Source organism: Talaromyces rugulosus, chromosome II (genome assembly GCF_013368755.1).
Source record: "Talaromyces rugulosus chromosome II, complete sequence".
In the NCBI taxonomy this organism is placed as follows: Eukaryota; Fungi; Ascomycota; class Eurotiomycetes; order Eurotiales; family Trichocomaceae; genus Talaromyces; species Talaromyces rugulosus.
Window position 1 is genome coordinate 5,464,030 of NC_049562.1, and position 19,616 is coordinate 5,483,645.

A 19,616-nucleotide genomic window follows, 5' to 3' on the forward strand; every position below is an offset into this window, starting at 1 on the left:
GCGCAATAATTTATCTTTAGTGCTCAAACTTCTTTTTTCGAGATCCAGCATGCAGGAAGTACTAAGTAGAACGGTACTCCGCATTAACGTCGAGCGGAATCATTCTGCCGGGCGGTCAAGGCGCCTCCTATCCCCATGTTGAGAGCTGTCCTCGACAACACTACAAAAAAACAGCTCGCGTTCGATATCGGAATTCTCCTTGTGTACTTTTCTTAATCAGATACGCCATTTAATTACACTGACGGCGCCTCCGAATTGCATTGTTCACAAATTTCACAATGGCCTCGAAAAACAAGTACTCCGTCATCTTGCCGACGTACAATGAGCGGAAAAACCTACCAATTATTTGCTGGCTTATCGAGAAGACATTCCGCGAGAAGTGAGACAAAACCACGTCCAAAACAATTTTTGTACGTTTATTGACTGGTATCTGTGGTAGTAATCTTGACTGGGAAGTCATCATCGTAGACGATGGCTCTCCTGACGGCACCCAAGACATCGCGAAACAACTTCAGAAAGTCTGGGGCGCAGACCGAATCGTCCTGAAGCCGCGAGCAGGCAAGCTCGGTCTCGGAACCGCATACGTCCACGGCCTGCAGTTCGCAAAGGGCAACTTTGTCATCATCATGGACGCTGACTTCAGCCACCACCCCAAATACATACCCGAAATGATCAAGATCCAAAAGGACTCCAATGCAGACATTGTGACCGGCACGAGATATGCGAAGCGCGGCGAACTCAGGGGTGGTGTGTTTGGATGGGATTTGATCCGCAAGTTCACCTCGCGCGGCGCCAACCTCATTGCCGACGTGATGTTGATGCCCGGTGTGAGCGATTTGACAGGCAGTTTCCGTCTCTACAAGAAGAGCGTGCTGGAAAAGGTTATCACAAGTACCGAAAGCAAGGGCTACTCTTTCCAAATGGAGATGATGGTTCGTGCCAAAGGTTTGGGCTACAAGGTCGAAGAATGCCCCATCACGTTTGTCGATCGACTTTATGGTGATAGCAAGCTCGGAGGTGACGAGATTGTTGGCTATCTCAAGGGTGTTTTCTTATTGTGGCTCAAAGTTTAGGCCAATTTAACAGGCGTGAATAACGCAATTCCCGCGTATGGGGATTCTTTTCAACTACTCTTGCGGCGGTCCTATTCTTGCGCTGCTACTGCTGCTATACCCTAAGTTTTATTAATTTTGATCCAAGCATCTATTCTCTTGTTGCACGGTAGATGCATGCCTATCGACACGGTGTTTCATATCTTTTTTTCATTATACGTTTTCTGTATACTAAATTTCAATCATCACTAACGAAAATTGATTTCCTATCGTCATGAAGTTTTGAAATCATGTTGCTTTCTCAACGCTTCCTAGATACCCTTGGACTCGGGTTGCCAAATCACGTCGTGCTTCGTCTTCGCCTTCGCCGCCGAGGCCGTGCGAAGCTCCAGGGACAACACCACTATGCTCGTCATCCCAAAGATTCTGGAAAGACTTGTTTGTTGCTGTTTGCCATCGTTGTAATAATTTTTGCTTGTCTAATGTTTTTGGAGCGTGTTCATCCTCGCCAGAGTAAAGAACCACAAGCTTTGTTTTGAGCAAGTTCCTAGTGGCAATCATTCCAAACGTTTCGTCCAGTCGTTTATCAGGCAAATCTGAGCTGAATAAGTCGTCCTCCCGAGGATCTGCCGGACTATCTGGACTAATAAGGCTTAGGAATCGCCTAGCCGTTACTGGGACAGGCGGAAATCCCAATTTGGACGTCAACGACAATGGCAATAGCACATCATGCATGTTGTCATCAGTATAGGTAAGTCTCTTGGCCATATCAACGAGCTGCAAATATGTGCCTTCCCCTTCTGCGTCCTTGAAATTGCCAGCTCCATCGGTCATGTGGGAAAGCAGCGCCTCGCGGTCCGAAACAGGAGCTTGCATGATTGCTCCGTCGACTGCTGGTCGGCGAATATGAAGCAATCCTTGGTCGAAGACGGTGTCAGGTGTTATTGGGTTCGGCGTGTAGAGATAGTGCAGAACGTCTTGGCTCCCCGTGGAATGGCCCATTATCACGACCTTTGGCTCCTGGCCAGTCTGCAAGGACTTTTTGTACCCTGTGATATATTCCACCCCCTGCGCAATATCTTCCACGTCTCTGCCCAATCGGCCGGTCCCCCACATGTCGTAGGACGAACTGAGTATCAAGGAAAACAGAGACCACTGGGTGGACTCTACAGCAGCAGAGAGGCTTTTCAAGTACGGGACGGTGGAGAGGCCATCACTCAGGCCGCCGATGACGATGAGGCTGTGAGGCTTCTTGGGTGCATCCGGCTTCAGATATTCAAAGGCCACCAGCCGTTCAGTCTAGGTCGAGTCGTTTCAAGGTTAGCTGTTGCTTGGACATTGTGCGAGGCCAGGGGAATTGCTTACAACATGGTGCAGCTTTCCCTCCTCGTGGGTGCCCACGACACCATTAAAACCATCCATTATATCGGTTATCAACTCTGTAATGAAACCCCGCGGCAGCTTTTCCGCAGTCGATCCAATGCGCGAGAATCCTCGGGAGGGTGCGAAGACTCGGTCTCTACTCGGAACTCTAAATGTCCCCTCGTCGTCAAAGAGGTCAATGAGGTATTCGACAATGAGAAGAAGGACGAGGTCGGGAGTGGCTTCCACAAACACATATATTGATGATGTGATGCGATGTCGGCTCTGCGCCAAGAGCGGGCCGGGCATGGTGTGGAGCCCAGCTTAAAGTTTCATGCTCTATTATTATCACTGATTGATAAGGATATTGACATTAATCGTTCAAAGGGAAGTTAGCCTCGCTAATACACACAAGCTCCACAGTACATATGACATTTCACGGAACTCAACCCGAGACCACCCTACTAGAGGACATGTAAATCTATGTGGACGACGATAAAAACCAGAAATTCTCCAAAGCAAAAAACACAAGAAAAAAAGAAGAAAGGAGAAACAAGAAAAAAGGTATAAAGACGCTAACAAATCAAACCACATAACTCCCAACAGTACCAATTAATGTCTCAATTCCGGCCTGCAGCCTGTCAAGTACGTGCCACAGGTATTCCGGGTTACTGGAATCAGAGGCGAGCAGAGCAGAATCAGAGACCCTTCGCCCGGGAGATCGTACTCTGGCCAACTCAAATGCATCTCGTAAGTCTCGTAGGGTAGTCTGGGCCCTCAACAGCATGTGACGAAGCTGCATCATCCGAAGCGTGCTTGAGCCGCCCTGATCCGGGTGCGGTAGCCCCGTCATGGGATTGTTTGCGGTGAAGTCCTTCAACTGGGTAAAGAGCAGAGATTCGAGCTGGTCAACGGCCATTTGAAGGGAAGCAATAAGGAACAGGATCAAGGATGAGTCTTTCTCGCACGATGGGCAGCCGGCTGTCCGCTGGCATGCCGTGAATGTGGCGTCCACGCACTGCATTGACTCGTCGAAGACACCGTGCTGCGCCAGGGCTCCCTGCGACTTCAGCGCCTGGAGCGAGGCTACGCTCGACGTCTGCCAGTGGAAACAGCCGCACGGGGCCGATTGAAAAGAAGACGCCGCATAGCCTGGGGAGCCGTTGTCGGCGGGATACATGTCGCCTGAGTGCGAAATGCTGGTAGCAGAGTGCAGCGATGGGCTGTGCGATGCCTGGGAGACTATGTGGTCGTGGTGCAAAGACAGATTCTTGGATCCCAGATCCACGCTCTCAGGGGGAGTCGGAATGGGCTGCGGCGAGATCCAAGCATAAGAAGCATACTGGCCGTGCTGGAGGCGCTGATTAGCCGATTGATCTGGCAAAGAGAAAAAAGAAGAGCAAGACTCACCTGGTACGACGAGAGGTCCCATTCAGAAGCAGCAGCAGCCGGCGCGCTGAACGACGAAGCCGAGGTTGTCGATGTTGATGCAGTTGATGTTGATGTTGATGTTGTTGTTGATGTTGTTGTTGTTGTCGGATAAGCAGCGCCCATCGGGAAGGCGCTGGGCTGGCTGGTCGCGCCTGCCGTGGTGAGCGCGGCCTCTCGCAGGCGTGCGAGTGTCTTTCGGTTGCGGCTGCCCTTGGGCTTCCCAATCCTCGCCGCAACACTGTAGTGACAGTCGTGACGGTGGTTCTTGCAGTGCACACACGGCGCGCCTCCGGTGCAGCGCACCTTGGCTTCATGGCATGCGTCGCATGCTGATCGGAGCTTGGGCGTCTGGGTGTTGGCCATGGCGGTGTTGTGTCTGGTGTTGAAAGGGCTTAGGTCTCCGCTTGGAAAAGTGAGTTCAGTGCGTTTCCTTTATACCGTTTGGGGACCTGGCAATCCTTCAGCTCATGCTAATCCTGGCCACGGTACAACTTCAGTCGTCGTTCCACACACGGCCTTTTTTACGCGCCGCAAATTGCCAGCTGGATTGATCTCTGCTGTAGGGGTGGTGGGGTCTGTATGTCGATTACAAGACTTCGAAAAAAAAGACGCCTATGGAGGGGGGAGACAGGAGGCTTAAAACACGCCCAATACCCTGCCTGGGTCGTGCCCTGGAGTTATGCATGCTCTATTCAGCTACGAATCACCAGCGCGTTCTAATTTCGAATTCACAGCCAAAGTCGAATGCTCCTTTGACCAAGCTCCACGAGGTGCAGACGCCCTAGAAGGCTAGAACAGATAGTAGCAGATCAAGCGGCGGTGCTTGCATGCGTGGTGCGCGGCTAGGCGCTCTTCCGTGTGCCTGATTCGCCTGCATTCCTGGCCCCATTCGGCCTAAAGAGGAAATTCATTCTCTGGCAGCCTTGTCAGCCGATTCGCTCGTTTCCTTGGGAGAGCGACGGCGATCTCAGATTCTGACGTGGATAGACACGGCAACTGGCCATGCTGTGTAACAACGCTCTCAGCTCTCAGAAATCTCGCTTCGATCATTCGCCCGGTGCCACACTTTTCTCCGAATGCAGATGCGTCACCTCCACTCTCAGCTCGACCAATTTTGATGCAAAGAAAGAACTGAAAAGGGTAAGCTTGTGTTGGGCGGCCCCCGCAGTCCAACTCGCAGTGATGACGAGGCTGACTTCCGCTTCGCCTGGTTAAAAATAAACAGATGCACATACACATACCTTATTGATCCTCGCCCGTACTTAGTGCTAACTCTCCCGCATATATGGGCGTCGCTTGCTAACGTTGCTCGTGGCAGAGGCCACCTAGCTCCGCGCTCCGCCCGTCAAGTTGAACCCTGGTTCGTCGTCTGCGAGTGCTCGTTGGACGACAGTTTTCATTGGTCGTACTAGCACCCAACTCGTTGACTGTGCCGCCGAAAACCGAAATCTGGTTAGTCCCCGCCATGATCGTCGTACAATGCCTCTCTCGATGCTATCTTTGGGCGGTACGACACCAACACAGACTTTGGATAGCGGTGAATGGTTCGAGAACAATCCCCAAACGACGTGGTCATGCTGACTTGCAATCTATGTCTTGAGTCGCAGTGGCTTTGTCTGCACCTTTGGGGATATTGACTAGCTTGCTTAGTACCCAACAAACAGGCTTCTATTTTCATCAAATTTAGGCTCAGTTATCATATCAAGATCACCAGACGGCCTTGGACCAACAAATTGGCCAACAACTTAGTTTGGTCCTTCAGGGCAAGACTGCCTGTGCTGATTTAAATCCTAGGGATACATCCTTCGTCAGCTGTAGACGCCGTGCGACTACAGTCACCCTGGGCATCCTGCCATCTCGGTTGTATTACCTTTGACCGAGGACTGTACGTCGCGAAACCACCACCCTATTTTTCCATCTGGCTTCCAGAACAACACGTCGCTCTTTTAATACTACTACACGTGCATCTTCTTTCAGGGATCATGCCACATGGGCTTTTTGTGTGGAGTGTTACATGGTCTCAAACTCGACGTTATTGTTTTTCTCTGACACCCTGGCTCGAGTGGACAATACTGACTGTTTGATACCGAACCTAGCCCCATAGACAAGTAAACGACCATGATAAAGTCTAGATCGGCCGGTACATGCAGACTTAGACAGCCTGCTGTCATTGGACGTTTTTTTGAAGTTGTTGGCGGGCGAATCCCAAGTGAATCTAAGACCATTCGCGCATTCTATTAAGACAATGTTTCACCCTAGAAATAGCTCCTAATATTATTTTTGAGTCAAGGCAGTACAGCCCACATATAACCAAACAAAGAAATCACAGAGCGCTTTCCTATTTTTTCGATGTGGCAGAAAATGGCCCCCAATGCGGAGTACAGCGAGCCACTCAATATACTTATAGCACCATTTTTTTGTGGGGGGGTGAGTCTATTTATATGCTTATTAAATCACTTTGTAAATATACGACGAGGGCGTTTATGCATATACACCCAGATACAGTCCCACTCATATAACCCCTAGAACTAGAGCGGCAGTAAGTCGACTCAATTTCTAGGTCATTCCTTTAACATATTTTCCGCGTCATCAACGCTGATCAAAGGTAACTAGTACTATATACCGAAAATTACCGTTTTTTTCTCGCCTCTATACAAAAACGCCCCGGCGTTAGAGGCATGCAGGTACATGCATCATGCAATGCGCCTCCTGGCCCGGCGGCAAGTATAGATATAAATAACATTTTTGGTATTATTAGAAGCTCAGATAAAAAAATCCCGCGGAAGAAACAATCCCTTTAATTGGACTTTGTTTTTATGCCAATATTGATGGTATTTCAAATGTTCAGGTATTTGTCAATCCCTGTATCTTGGCTACATTCCCGTGTAGTCGGGATACTATACACTTTCAAAAGAAAGACTAAGAAGAGCGCATGAAAATTCGTTTAACCCTTACTGTGATTGATGAACATGTGGTGGTTTTCCATTTAATACTAGAGTATCTATGAGGTTTAATTTCTATCGTATGCCCTGCATCTTATTTGTCGGGATACATATATAGATGACGAGTTCTTCATTCTAATGGCTCACCCAAATGTAATTCTAAAAAAGATATGAGGAATTTCCGGAGGAATTATGAGACCGATAGTATTACGAAGAACTTCTCCGAGCACCCTAAATGTTTCCAGGGGTGCTTTAAATCACAAGCTGGAATAAAATTTGAAACTAGACATATCAAATATCTTCAGGGGGGCCTATAAAGTACTTCGTCTCGTTCCACTTCCGTTTTTGATCTTTAACCCAAGTAGAAACGGTCCTTTTGCCGCAAGTTCGATAGACCCTAATGTTTCGTGCCAGAATAGCAATGAATGGAGCTTCTCTGTCAAGCCTTTCAAGCCAGTAAGATGTATAAGGGAGATTGATGTGTTCATCTCTCTTACAGAATTTCAAAAATTCTTGGAGGTCTTCCGTTGAGTCTAACATTCTCTCCCGAGAAATGGTCCGAAATACACCACCCTGGGGGAATCTTTCATTGAGAAAATGGTATATTAGGTAGTTTGCATCCTCAATGTTGGGGGGGGGCGGTTTTGTTTTGGGTCTTCCACTATGGCATTCGAGGGCAGAGGTCCTACCCCTCGTCGTATTGGAGTCAGTGATGAACGGAACGGTGTACTTTGCTCTATTTCATGCCCAAGCTCTGAGCGAACCGCCTCCCAAAGTTGTTGAATACGTTCGTCAGATTTAGGTCTCAAACTCGACCGGGGGATGGTTGCTTCCAGATTGTGTCTGCGCAAAGGATTTCCACTAGCGTCAAGAATGTCTAAGCCATATTCTGTAAACGAGATCGCACGACTTTGTAACCCATGTTCTGGCAGGGCGCATGTAAGGTTGTTAAGCCTTACTGTAATTGAGGAGCCTGCAGTAGTTTTCCATTTAATGCTAGAGTGCCCCTCCAGTTTGACTTCTATCGGGTGTCCCTGCATCTCATTTGTCAGGATAAATGGCGAGTTCTCGGTTCGATATGCTTTTATGCGGTCTCTCGAGACCCACAAACCACATTTCAACTCTGTACTCCCGCTGATCTCGTCAAATCGCCTTCTACCAACAATAGCCGAGTTGCAAACTTTCGCAAGAGTGGTTATATAAAGGGGCTGAGACATCTGGCTGAGCACCTTCAGAAAGTAAAATTGGCCTTCATGCAAGGTTGAAAACTCCCCATTCCACTGGGGATATTTTTCTTCGCGGTGAGGAATCATGATATGCAATTCCGGCACATTTTTGGCCCACAACGCCTTCAAATGCTCAAATCGCTCCTGAGAATTCGGTGTGCCGACTGCGCGGCCTAGAGAAAAGATATTATGAAAAGTACCACGACCAAATACTGGGGAAGATTTGTCTTTTTCAACAGATTTTGCTTTCCTCTTCCGGTTAGATCCAACCTGTAGCGTCGAGTCTGAATTCTCACTTTCCATGCGTGTATTCAGGGCATCAATCCTTTGTTTGAGGACTTTCTTGATATCCTGGAATATTCTTCGGCAATTTAAATCAGTCGTAGGTACGTTTAAAGTTGAATATGTTTTCAAGAAACTGATCTCACCACTACTGCCCGCTGATTTGAGTATTACACCTTCTCGGTTGTGAAGGAAATCCCTGACACGATTCAAAATCTTCAAGCAAACATCTCTTCGAGACAACCGCATGCTTCTGGATTCAAGTTCGTCCAAAACTTCCGTTGCGGTAAATGCAATGAAGTATACTAACTGAAACTGCAGATAGTATGACCGTAAGTGATCATGATCTCTAGTAGCATATAAATAGCTACCTGGATGTCTGAGTGCGATGTGAGTATAAGAATCATCCCACGTTTCACCGTATTGTCGTATTATCACTTTGATCCATCCTTCTTTTCCTAATGGCTGGCTTGGCTTTTTGAAGTATAACTTTTTCAGGTTACTCTCAAGAGTGAAAGAGCTTCGTTTCCCCAAAGACACGACAACAATTGGTCGAGTAGAAATGAAATAATTTCTCAATCCCTGTAATCCTCCCGTTAAGTCACTGTAATCCGGCAAAGGAAGTGAGTTGATAAACGTAAATGACTTTGACAAGTCCCAATGAGATTTTGATGATGTCTCATACTCGTTCATATTTGCTATATGATTCACAAGGCTTTTCACCAGAAGGCTCGCCCCACAATTTCCTTTAAAAAATGTGTTCCCGGCTGTGAGGTGGTTATCAGAAGGTTCTTCGCCAAGGAAAGCTAAAATAACGTTCCCACAATACTCATAGGGGCGAGCTTGTGTCTCCATGACTTTGAATGAATTTTTGTGAATGATGTTTTTGTTTTTATAACTCTTTGAATGCTTCTTAATGTCCATGAAAAAGGAAGCCGTCTGGTTCCATTTGCTATCTGGTAAAAGCGAGCATTTATTCGGTAATTTTTTGAAGTAATCGGATCCCAATCCTTCAAAGATGCTTGAATCGATGGCTTGTGGAAGATAATTGATATTTCTGCCTCCAATTTGTACGTTCAAGAGTGATCTATAGCCAAAAAGTTGTATCAAGAGTCGTTCCATATCATCAGCGAGTTGAAGGACACCACTTTTGTCATTGCCAATGACGTTGATTCCCATTTCTGGGAATTCATGAAGTTGAAACTCACATGGATCGGGGCATTCTTCATCAACGATGTGCATGAATTCTCCATGAAGGGTATTCCTGGACTTGTCATTTTGGTCTCTCTTGTGCCTTTGAGTCGCAGTCCGACCACCACCTGCCATGCCAACATAGCGCACGGTAAGGGTCCCGCATAACGCAATGCAGCTTTGAAATTCCCATTCTTCCAGTCTGGGGGAAGTGAATCCTCTTTTGCGGAGCAATTTCACAAGACGGAGCAATTTCGAAGACATGAAGGTCCATGACCTGACGTAAAATACATGCACACTGTCTTCCTTAGGAGCTTTCCGGTTTTGCTTATGGTCACGAAGCTGCAATATCATCCTCAACTCGTCATTGGACACTTGCATGGGCTGGTCCAAGAGCTTTTGGATAGCTTTTCTGCATTCAGGTGTGGCTTGCGTTCTAAGCAAAATTGACTTGAATCTTTCAAAACAAGTGGCAGAAATATCCGAATGGTTGGCCCGTATAGAATGATGTACAGCTTTTGTCCCAGATAATGGGTTTCGTAGTGCCTCTACCGTGTCTTCGGGTGCTCGTGTTAGCTGCTGTAGGGCTTTGTCAATCTCGCAAATGTGCGATACGTATGTTGGGGCTATGGGCATCGACATCGCCCTTTTCCTTGAGAACTTTCTTGAATCCATCGATGCAACTGGATTGGATAAACTCGAAATTATGAAAAATGAAATGTGTGAATGTGATGAAGCAAGAATGTTTTAGGAGTTTGAAAAAACGTTGGGGGGGGAGAAGGAGATAAACGCAGGGTGAGTCACCGTTTGCTCTGTTCTCGAAGCAGTACCGCGAGGATGTGCAGGTAGCCGTTTATCATATAGGTAGATTTTCCTCCAATAAATTGCTTGTTTCAGCAACTGTAACATGTTTTCAGCCACAAATTATATTTCTTCCCAGGACGAAAGCCAGAAAATCCCTGTAACTCTCTTTTCATTTTAAGATCCTGCCAATCCATCAACCTACAACACCATACCACTAAATGATTAGTATTAATTAAAACTGCCTCAAATGGCCTAATCTTTGCTACCTATTACGGCTTTCTATAATTTATTTTATTTTAATGTGTGTGTGTATTTTAGGCTCATGGTTCCGAAACAGGTAATTCTTAACTACACTGACTGATATCTCCATCTTCCGACTTAAACCGAATCAAAAAGTTACGGAGATTCTGGATACTCTCATTTCTAGCATTTTAACAATTTTTGTGTGTTTATATGGGACTTATTGATGCTTTTGTATAGGGGCCTATGGTTTAAATACAAACTCATTGATCTTGCTGTTTTTGTTTCGATTTAAGTGGCCCCTTGTGGTTGTGTATTCTGAAGCCACGGATGAATTGGGGCAGATGTCAAAGTCTTCAAAATTCCATTACCTTTGTCACGTCAAATCATGTATTTACTTTCTTCGAATAGTTTCCTTGGAGGTAATTTTAATAAAGATATAAGAAATTCCTAGGCTGGTTATGATGGAGGCTGATAGTGCTGCGAGGAACTTCCTTGGGCACCATATATCGGCGTTACTCGACTCTAACCGTCACAGGCATAAACATTTCATTTAGTGCAAACGAGAAATTCACCCGGCTTCCAGCCTTAGCGAATCTATCGGTTCCCAACAGAGACAATGGTGGGAATTTCCCAAGCGGATGGCCGAGGCTATTCTATCAATTTAACGAAGACCTCATGAACGACATATGGATTACAACTGCCAACTCATCCCCGATGGTCCGCTGAAACGTCTCCCTTCTTTGATTGGATCTCAAACAACTCAACCAATACTTACATGTTACGGTGGTCGCCTGTCATTAATAACCAAAAACCCGATCAACCGGGATATATGGAGTTATTATTCGTAGAATATTCATCAATCCCCGTTGATCTAGTGGTATGTCTCCCTTTTCTAATTCGCTTCCAACTCAGCTAATATCCCGAAGGTCATGATTTCCGCTTGTCATTTGCTTGAAAGTAAAACAAGCGCGGGAGACCGGGATGATTCCCCGACGAGGAGATTATTTTTTTAACGTTTTTAATATTAGATATTAACTTATCGGCCAGGATCTACAAGTTATAACTGTTTTGGGAAGGCGATAGGATATTTGTAATTAAAAGTTGAGGTAGATAGCTTCTTCCTTAGAACAATCACTATTACATTACCATGAGAATCGCCATTCCATCCCCGTAGGATGTTACACTAATCTCTATAATAGATATATAACTAGGGTTTCTATCTCGAGAACTGGGATTGCACCGTCAAGTATAAAGTAAATAAGTTGTAACTAGTACTAAAAAAAAGTATTATTATTTAGTGTTAGAGTGGTATATCGTACAGTTAAATAACCTAGGAATTCATAGAGTCATTATGTGTTGGAATCAATAATATTTGACGCTTTTGATGGGTTACAACTGGATGAGGTTTTGGAAGCAATTAATTGGGATAGTAGAAGGTTGAGATATATATTTTCTATATCTTACTTAATTAAGAAGTCCTTTAACCTGTTTTAGATCTGCGGAAAACCTGATGTGGAATGGATTGGGAGATGAGTGTTGAGGCACTGCAGAACCTCACTATTAAGGCGGGTTCCATCCGCTATAGAAGCGGAGTTTTAGGCTTGATTAAGTTTCTAATCAAACTACGTATATACATCATCTACATGTTATTTATATCCGACTGGTACGTTCTATAATACTACGTTTTTTTAGAAACTCAATACTCTTCTCTTAGGTTGGTGGTAAAAGATGCTCTTAGTGCATACGATAGGCACCTGACTATTTCTAACCGGTCGAATGCCTACTTATACGAATGAACCAATATCAAATGATCGACTTATTCTGTTTTTTGGGTCTAGTATTGACCATTAAAGTCTCGTGGGGCCACTCAAATATTCGATGTGGGTGCCAGTATATCAGCACCGGAAAGATGTGAGAACGCAGTATCGATACAGTTCCACAATATTGCTACGATGTTTCGCGGTCTGCAATATATTATTATAAATATCAATATATAAATGGTTTACATTTATAGTATTCTAATTATAAACCGAGAAGCTGTAGCAAGACGTAAGCCTGTTAGTAAGGTTTTATATAGGAGATGCAATATTATGTTCTAGCTGCATGACTGTAACCACGCCTCAAGTGCTGTCGATGTTGACCTAGGTGGCTTTGGCTAAAAGTATCTGGACTCTGCACCTCCCGCCATTTTCTATTTTTCGGGATTGAATGTAACGACCAGAAGTTCCGACTGAATGTGATTATTTCTATCAAGAGCATTCAAGAGTGTCTGTTATATATGTATTATATGTACTTACATGTCTAATACCATGTCAGTGCCTTCTATAATTATAGATTGACTGCGCAATATATCTCTGATCTCCTGGTGCCTACCCATGTTTGCTCATAGCCTAACCCTAACCCTTGGTGTGTGCCTCCCTTGCTAAATAGTTATAGGAGAATTGCGAAAGGGGCTTTGAGGAAAAGCTCAACCTAGGAAATTAGTATCTTCGTGGCGCTTTCACAAAACAGAATCGATAAAAAATTCCTCCCTCAGAATACAATGGCTGCTATCGATACATTCTCCAGGAGCGGTGTTGCTCGCTGGTCTGTAGTTTTAGCCTGGTATGTGTTGCTTGCTCTCCTCTTGTTCACGTATTCTCTGCCCTAAACTCCTCAAAAAAACACGGTTGTACATTCGTAATGGGATTACCCAAAGGAAAATATGGAAAGAAAACTCCTCGACGGGGAATCCTGGAGTATTCCTTGACAATTTAAATCAGCCGTAGGCACACTGCGATCCGAATCCATATTCAAGAACCCGATATCAATACCACCATGCGTTGATTCGAGAATTATATTTTCCCGGTTTTAGAGTGATTCCCTGGCACGAACCAATATCTTCGGGAAAAAAAGGTCTCTTCGAGGCATTCTGGTGTTTTTAGATTCAATTTTATCCAAAATTTCCCGTTAGCTACCTAGTTGCCTGAGTGCGATGTTGATATATACATCGCCCGAGGTTTCACCACAGCGTCGTATAGCCAGTTTAGTCCATCCCCCTTTCCCCAATACCCGGCCTCCTTTTTTTTTTTTGGCGTATAACCTTTTAAATTAGACCCCAGAGTGAATTTTTCCATAATAAACTACGACAATTAGTCGAGTACACATGAAATAATTACGTTGCAATGCCCCCGTCACCTTCACCATGCTTCGGCAAAGGAAGTGAGTTGATAAAAGTAAATGACTTTGATATCTCATGCTCATTCATATTTGCTATATGATTCACATGGCTTTTCACCAGGAGGCTCACCCCCCAATTTCCTTTAAAAAATGTGTTCCTAGTTGTGAGATGGTTATCAGACCGGGGTAACCGATTCTCTGGCGAGAGGAACTGATTATAGTTATAATGTCATTTTCCCGGAGGCAGTACATCAAGTCCTTGTTGGTCTAGTGGTATGTTTCTCTCATCTAATTGGTTCTCAACATCTCAACTAATACACCATTCAGGTTATGATTTCCGCTTGTCATTTACTAAAAAGTAAAACAAGCGCGGGAGACCGGGGTTCGATTCCCCGACAGGGAGCTCTAATTTTTTTGAATATTTTTTTGTTTTAAATAAAAAATATTGGTTGAGTTGTTTGAGACAAGGCAGACGTGCCACCAGTGGATTCGTTATTTGATGCCGCTTAAAGTGTCCGTCTGATCTTCCAACCTGAAAACAAGGACGTGGGGCTCCTCTGAAAATTTTTAATTGGTAAGCTGGAGTATTTGGGGAAAAAAAAGAATATATAAATACTCATATTAATATTGATAGGTAGTTCGTTGTACACGTATACATCATGAAAATTGTGGTCATCTGGTCATCAGTTGTATAACATTGGAACAGAAGTCCCGCATGAACCGAAACATAAAATCCGGATAGCTTCACAGAAAAAATCTAAATAGGCAACCCCTTCAAACACCCTGCAGACATGCAACATCATAAAGAAAGAAAGTTTAGATATGTACATCGAATCGAAAACAAAAAAAGTAGCGCTAGCGGATAATGATGATTTTCACTCCTTTTCTTCTGACCCCATAAGCACAGGGGGACTGCGCAGGAGGGAGCGTCTGACGACGTCGTTACGCGCTTGCTCTTCCCGGTCTCTTTTTAATGCACTCCACCCAACAGGCTCGGACTCACTGGACCGAGAGAATGGGAATCCCGTTGGGATTATCGTGATTGGGGAGGATACTGGTTTTGTTGGTGATGAGGAAGAAGAAGATGTGTGAGTCGGAATCACGAATGCTGAAGAAGTAGGCGTGGATGCTGGGATCGGGACTGCCGATGACGAAGGAAGTATTGTTGATGACCAGACGCTCGAGCTCTGCGTCGAAGAGACGGAATAGAAAGAGGATGAAGCGGATGTAGCTGTTGGAAGAGGTGGTGCGGTAGTAGTAGTTGTGGTGGTAGCAGCAGCAGTGGTGGCAACGACAGTCGTCCTGCTGCTCGCCGTAGATGATATTGGTATAGAAACCGTCACAGTAACAACGCTAGATATGTCCGAAGTAGGCTGCACAACCGAAATGGCCGTACTGGTTACATCAATAGTGGCTGTCGCAACAATTTCTGTTACTGTCGTCGTCTCTGCTGCTGTCACCGTAGCTGTGGCGCCGCTGTCGACATTCACAACAGAGTAAGTAGGTTGTCGTCGCTCAATGGTCGGAAACTGCTGTGGTGCGACTGGCAAGGCTGACACTGGAAGCAGCAATGCAGCTGGTCCTGCAAGGAGGACAGATGCTTTCAGGAAAAACATGTTGATGTGTACTTGATGAATCAAGACTGTGCGATTCAATGGATAATGTAATGTTTGTTTATATCGATGATATATCCACTGCGGTATCGATGGGTTCGTGAGGCAGCAACTCAACGTTGTCGCTAGTTCATGAAGCGCATTAGGACCAGAGAAACAAAGGAAAGCTAGATTTAGGAAGACAATCGTATTATATACGTGAAAGTCTTAGTTTAATTGTTTATGCATCGAATATCGAATGGCGGGGTGGCGCAACGGCGTTGCCAGAATAGGAATAAAGTGGATCCAACAGGTGGCTGGGAAGGCCTTCTACAACGCATCATTGGTCAGCTGTTGGCGCTAGTCGTCCCAGCCACATAGATTAAACAAGCTAGACAGGCTTTCGGCCAATAAGCATGCTTTATTGCTTAGATCTGTGTGTGGATCTGCAAGTCATCACGTTTAAAGTTATTCTGTTTAGCGGTATGGAATATTTTAGGAGCGAAGGAGAACCGAATAAGAGAGCCCTGTACGGAGTAAATTCGGGTTATTATTGCGGAGTACATGGGCCCAAGTTGAGTAGTCTCTTTACTGCAAACTAATGAAACATGGCCAAATCCTCCACTCGGATCAGTCCAGACCCCATACCGGCTGCCACCCACCCGGCACAGTCTTGGTTGGGGTTCCATTCTAGAGCAAGCACATGCTGAGGTTCGTCGTACACGGTGATACCCATTACCCCGTTCACAACCCTGCCATCCCCCCGTGTTGCCCGCGTCAAGTTCAGGCCTTCCACTTCCACCTCATCTGTAAATCGCACCGTGTCCGGTGTTTGGTCATCCTTACCCCTGGCCCACTCGTGCAGAAACCATCGTGCATGGAAATGCGGCTCTTTTGAATGCATGAACCTGCGGAGCGCGTTAAGGATAAAAACAGAGCCTTCAGTAGATCCCACAATCGTGGAAGGGTGCCAGCGGCTACCATTTGCAATGGCAGATACGGTGCTTGGAAGTCTGCCGATAGACGTAGACGTGTAGAATCGCCGTACAGATAAACCGCGCACAAAGTCGTTTTCGTCACTGGAAATGAATGCTTGTAAAAAGGGATTATACGAGATGTGTGTGGTGCCCATTCGCTGTCTCTGAGTATCAACCACGTCCTTGGAGGGGTCACCTAGAGAAGTAAGACGAGTGTTTCCATCCATTGATACCGTCGAAATGAGCTGTGGATGCTGAGGGTAGCCTGTCTGTATGTTGTTGATATAGGTCATATGCACCGGGAAATTGATATAAGGAATCGGTGCTTTGTCTGGTCGAGAGGTGTCACACGTCAAAATATTGTACACAGAAACCGACCCATTGGCGCAGCCAACAACTATGTCAGTTGGAGATAGCCATGCCATGCAAGTAGACACGGTTGGGGACGGTATCGCGGTAAACGCTGCAGAGTGCACGTAGACTAGCACATTGTCAGACGAAGCAAACGGGGAACAGGTAGGGATACGTACGATATTCTGTAGTTTCGGATTTTTTGTTCACCTTAACATCCAAAATTCTAATACGGCCATCTGAGAACACACAGGACAGTAACCCTAGAGATCGGGTGTTATCCTTTTCGTCTTCCTCGCGCTTCTTGCGCGGTATTGAGCACCAGTTGAGTTTTCTTATATGACCAAACTCCATGCAGAGCACTAATCTCAATTTCGGCCTCTGCGCAACGTCTAGTGTCTTTGTTATATAGTCTTCACGCTTCTCAGCTTCAAAAGACCAAATCTGTATGGCACCAGGATAGGGTGGCGAAGGAGAGAACGCTGGTGAGACTGTTGGTGGACCAGGTGGATTGTATTGGTGTTCCTGGTCCGAGTTGATAGGAACTGAAACCGCCAAGTATTGTGTCATGCGGCTTTGATTCGGCGCCCATGACATTGCTTGTATCTTGCCAGAAACGTTTAAAAACCACCCATAGCGATTTTTCCGTCGGGTTTCTTCTATAGAAGACTCGTTTCCTGCCAATTCATCGTCAGGTGCTTCCCCAGTCGTCTTCTTTCTTCCTTTCTTTTTGGTTGCATCCTTTTTGCCAATCTTATGGGTTTCATCTCGATTCTTCCAAGCATTTCCAAAATTGATAGATTCGTGGTGCGGCAGTTGTGCACTTGTTGGACCATCGCCAGGTCCGTATATGACCTTGAGGCTGTTTTTCTTTGGCTTGACCAGGAATTTCTCCTGAGCTTGTCTCTGACTGATATTATCAAGACGTTGCCTTTTTCTGAAACTGGATCCATACTTGTCGTAATACCAGTCCCATCCGGCTGTAGCTTCACGCTCTAGGTCTGCTGCATAGACCCCATGGGTGTTGCCTGGACCGTAATCGGTGGCAGTTGGTCCCTTGTCCAGTGATGCTCGAGTAGGAAATATAGAGTCTATTCCCGTTGTGAAACGCGATCTGGCATTAACCACAGCGAGTAGGTCGCGGTCGTCCGAGCCAAAGGATAGTTTGATGTGCATTGACTTGCTCACATGTTCCGAGGGATTATACACCCCACGACTATGGGTTTCCTGCGGAAGAAATCGAAGTGAACCGTCAAACTTTCGCTCTCGATAGCGACCGGTACGGTTGCTACTAGCTACAGATGGGCGGTTGACGATTACAGACTGTGCGGGCTCCTCCTCTTCCTCCTCCTCCTCCTGACCGGGCTCATCACTTTGAGAGGCCTCGTTTTCACTTGGCTCGTCTTCATCTTCGTTTGACTCTATGACCGCATCCTCGTCGAATTCATCATCTGATTCTCGCTTGCGCTTCTTCGCTTTTCCTTTTTCTTTTACTGAAGGACCGACTGAGCGCTCGGTGTTTTCCTCGTCTCCAGAATCCTCCAGCCCAATAGCCTTGAATGGATCATTTGCATAGCTCTTTTGTGCACCCGAACGGCGCCCAGAGCGGCGGATTGGCATGTTTCTCCGGGTTTGCGATTGATGCCAATTTAGGGATCATCGCTCATGCATGCAAGAAATCGCAACACCGGCGGCTAATTAGTCGCGGGCCCAACATGCAACGATCGAGATGAGCTCAGAAAATGCCCCTAGATGGGCCGTGTAGTCGATAAGTACTGCCACTCCTAACTTGTTGTGAAGGCGAACTGAAGAGGAATGAATGGACTGAGATTTTTGAGAGAAGGAAGGAAGGAAGGGAAGGAAAGGTATTGAAAAGCGGTTTTGCTTCCACGTAATTTACGGTCGTGCATGCCGCATTAAGCGCGCTTTCTGAAACTGTATTACCAACATTGAAATATTTCCGTACTTCATCGTTCTATAATGTCGAGCACTTTCAATGTTGTGGCCGCTCAACATGATCAGTATAAGGTTCTCTTGAATATAATATATATACTATGTCTATTTGTATTACGCGAGATTGTAATAGTAGATTAATGCTAGCGCGGCGCATATCCCATCCCCTTCCTCCACCAGCCTAGCACGCCTCGGTCTTTCATGAGAGAGCCGAATTCCTTAATGGAGTCTACCTCTCGCAATCCAGGATCAGTCGAGATGGTGCTGCTCTTGGGATAGCCCTCGTCCGCCTGCGGACCAGGTCTCGTCACCAACTGATAGTCCTTGTACCTTAACCTCTGCACAGTATTCACCCAGGCGCTCACGTCCTCTTCGCGGCCGCTTTCGACGTACATTACGCCTGGGCAGCCGCCTGTCCGGAGGAGCACATAGCAGTTGTATGTATCGGCGGCCTTTTTCAGAACAGCGACTTTCTTACGAGAGGTGATATGGTGTGTTCGGATCAGCGCATTGAAGAGCATCGGCGAGGCTCACAGAGCAGCGATCAGCGGTATCTCGCGTGTAGTCCGACGTGGAATGCAATGCAATGGGCGTGCATCTGCAGGCAGCGCGTTTGGAGGAAGATGCTGTGGAGGGTTGAAGAGACAAGAGACAGCGGTTAACGAGAAAAAAAGGCTTTGTCTGGCGGGCGGTGAAGCAAGCGCCGGCAGAATCAGCAGCAGCGGATTCGACCTTGCGAGCATCTATACATGAATAAGAATGCCCAATTCCCATGATTGTGCATGGGGAAATATAGTGTTTTCCAGCAGATCGCGTTTGGCCAGAGTCCTGGATACCGAATCGGCCACACAGGCACAGACAAGCAGACAAAGCCCGCCAGCCTCGCTTGCGGCGTCTAAGTGCCCGCTTTTGTCTGGACCAGCCAGAACCTAGAAGCCGCCCGCGTCAAGGTCCACCATCCGCTCGATCCCATCTCCGTCCACCCATCAATCCCCATCTCCGCCCTGCTTGCACCGTGTTTACGTCGCCTTCACGCCGGGCATTCTGCTGC

At 46.2% G+C, this 19,616-nt stretch overlaps 6 protein-coding genes across 6 annotated transcripts; 1 reads left to right on the forward strand and 5 right to left on the reverse strand.

The window, feature by feature from the left end:
* Window positions 1-278: 278 nt before the first annotated feature.
* Window positions 279-1,073, forward strand: TRUGW13939_04363 (uncharacterized protein; the record flags this gene model as incomplete). The annotated part of the gene is made up of 2 exons (XM_035487540.1): window positions 279-379; window positions 440-1,073. 2 exons carry the CDS (start codon window positions 279-281, stop codon window positions 1,071-1,073), a joined length of 735 nt encoding a protein of 244 aa, XP_035343433.1.
* Window positions 1,074-1,340: 267 nt separating this feature from the next.
* On the reverse strand, window positions 1,341-4,208 carry TRUGW13939_04364 (uncharacterized protein; the record flags this gene model as incomplete). Its single annotated transcript, XM_035487541.1, has 4 exons — window positions 1,341-2,351; window positions 2,418-2,737; window positions 3,087-3,765; window positions 3,825-4,208. 4 exons carry the CDS (start codon window positions 4,206-4,208, stop codon window positions 1,341-1,343), a joined length of 2,394 nt encoding a protein of 797 aa, XP_035343434.1.
* A 3,377-nt stretch (window positions 4,209-7,585) lies between these two features.
* On the reverse strand, window positions 7,586-10,128 carry TRUGW13939_04365 (uncharacterized protein; the record flags this gene model as incomplete). Its single annotated transcript, XM_035487542.1, has 2 exons — window positions 7,586-7,648; window positions 7,747-10,128. 2 exons carry the CDS (start codon window positions 10,126-10,128, stop codon window positions 7,586-7,588), a joined length of 2,445 nt encoding a protein of 814 aa, XP_035343435.1.
* A 4,439-nt stretch (window positions 10,129-14,567) lies between these two features.
* Window positions 14,568-15,308, reverse strand: TRUGW13939_04367 (uncharacterized protein; the record flags this gene model as incomplete). Its single annotated transcript, XM_035487543.1, has 1 exon — window positions 14,568-15,308. One exon carries the CDS (start codon window positions 15,306-15,308, stop codon window positions 14,568-14,570), a length of 741 nt encoding a protein of 246 aa, XP_035343436.1.
* A 574-nt stretch (window positions 15,309-15,882) lies between these two features.
* TRUGW13939_04368 (uncharacterized protein) lies at window positions 15,883-18,232 on the reverse strand (the record flags this gene model as incomplete). The annotated part of the gene is made up of 2 exons (XM_035487544.1): window positions 15,883-16,742; window positions 16,792-18,232. 2 exons carry the CDS (start codon window positions 18,230-18,232, stop codon window positions 15,883-15,885), a joined length of 2,301 nt encoding a protein of 766 aa, XP_035343437.1.
* Window positions 18,233-18,708: 476 nt separating this feature from the next.
* TRUGW13939_04369 (uncharacterized protein) lies at window positions 18,709-19,086 on the reverse strand (the record flags this gene model as incomplete). Its single annotated transcript, XM_035487545.1, has 1 exon — window positions 18,709-19,086. One exon carries the CDS (start codon window positions 19,084-19,086, stop codon window positions 18,709-18,711), a length of 378 nt encoding a protein of 125 aa, XP_035343438.1.
* Between the last annotated feature and the right edge of the window lie 530 nt (window positions 19,087-19,616).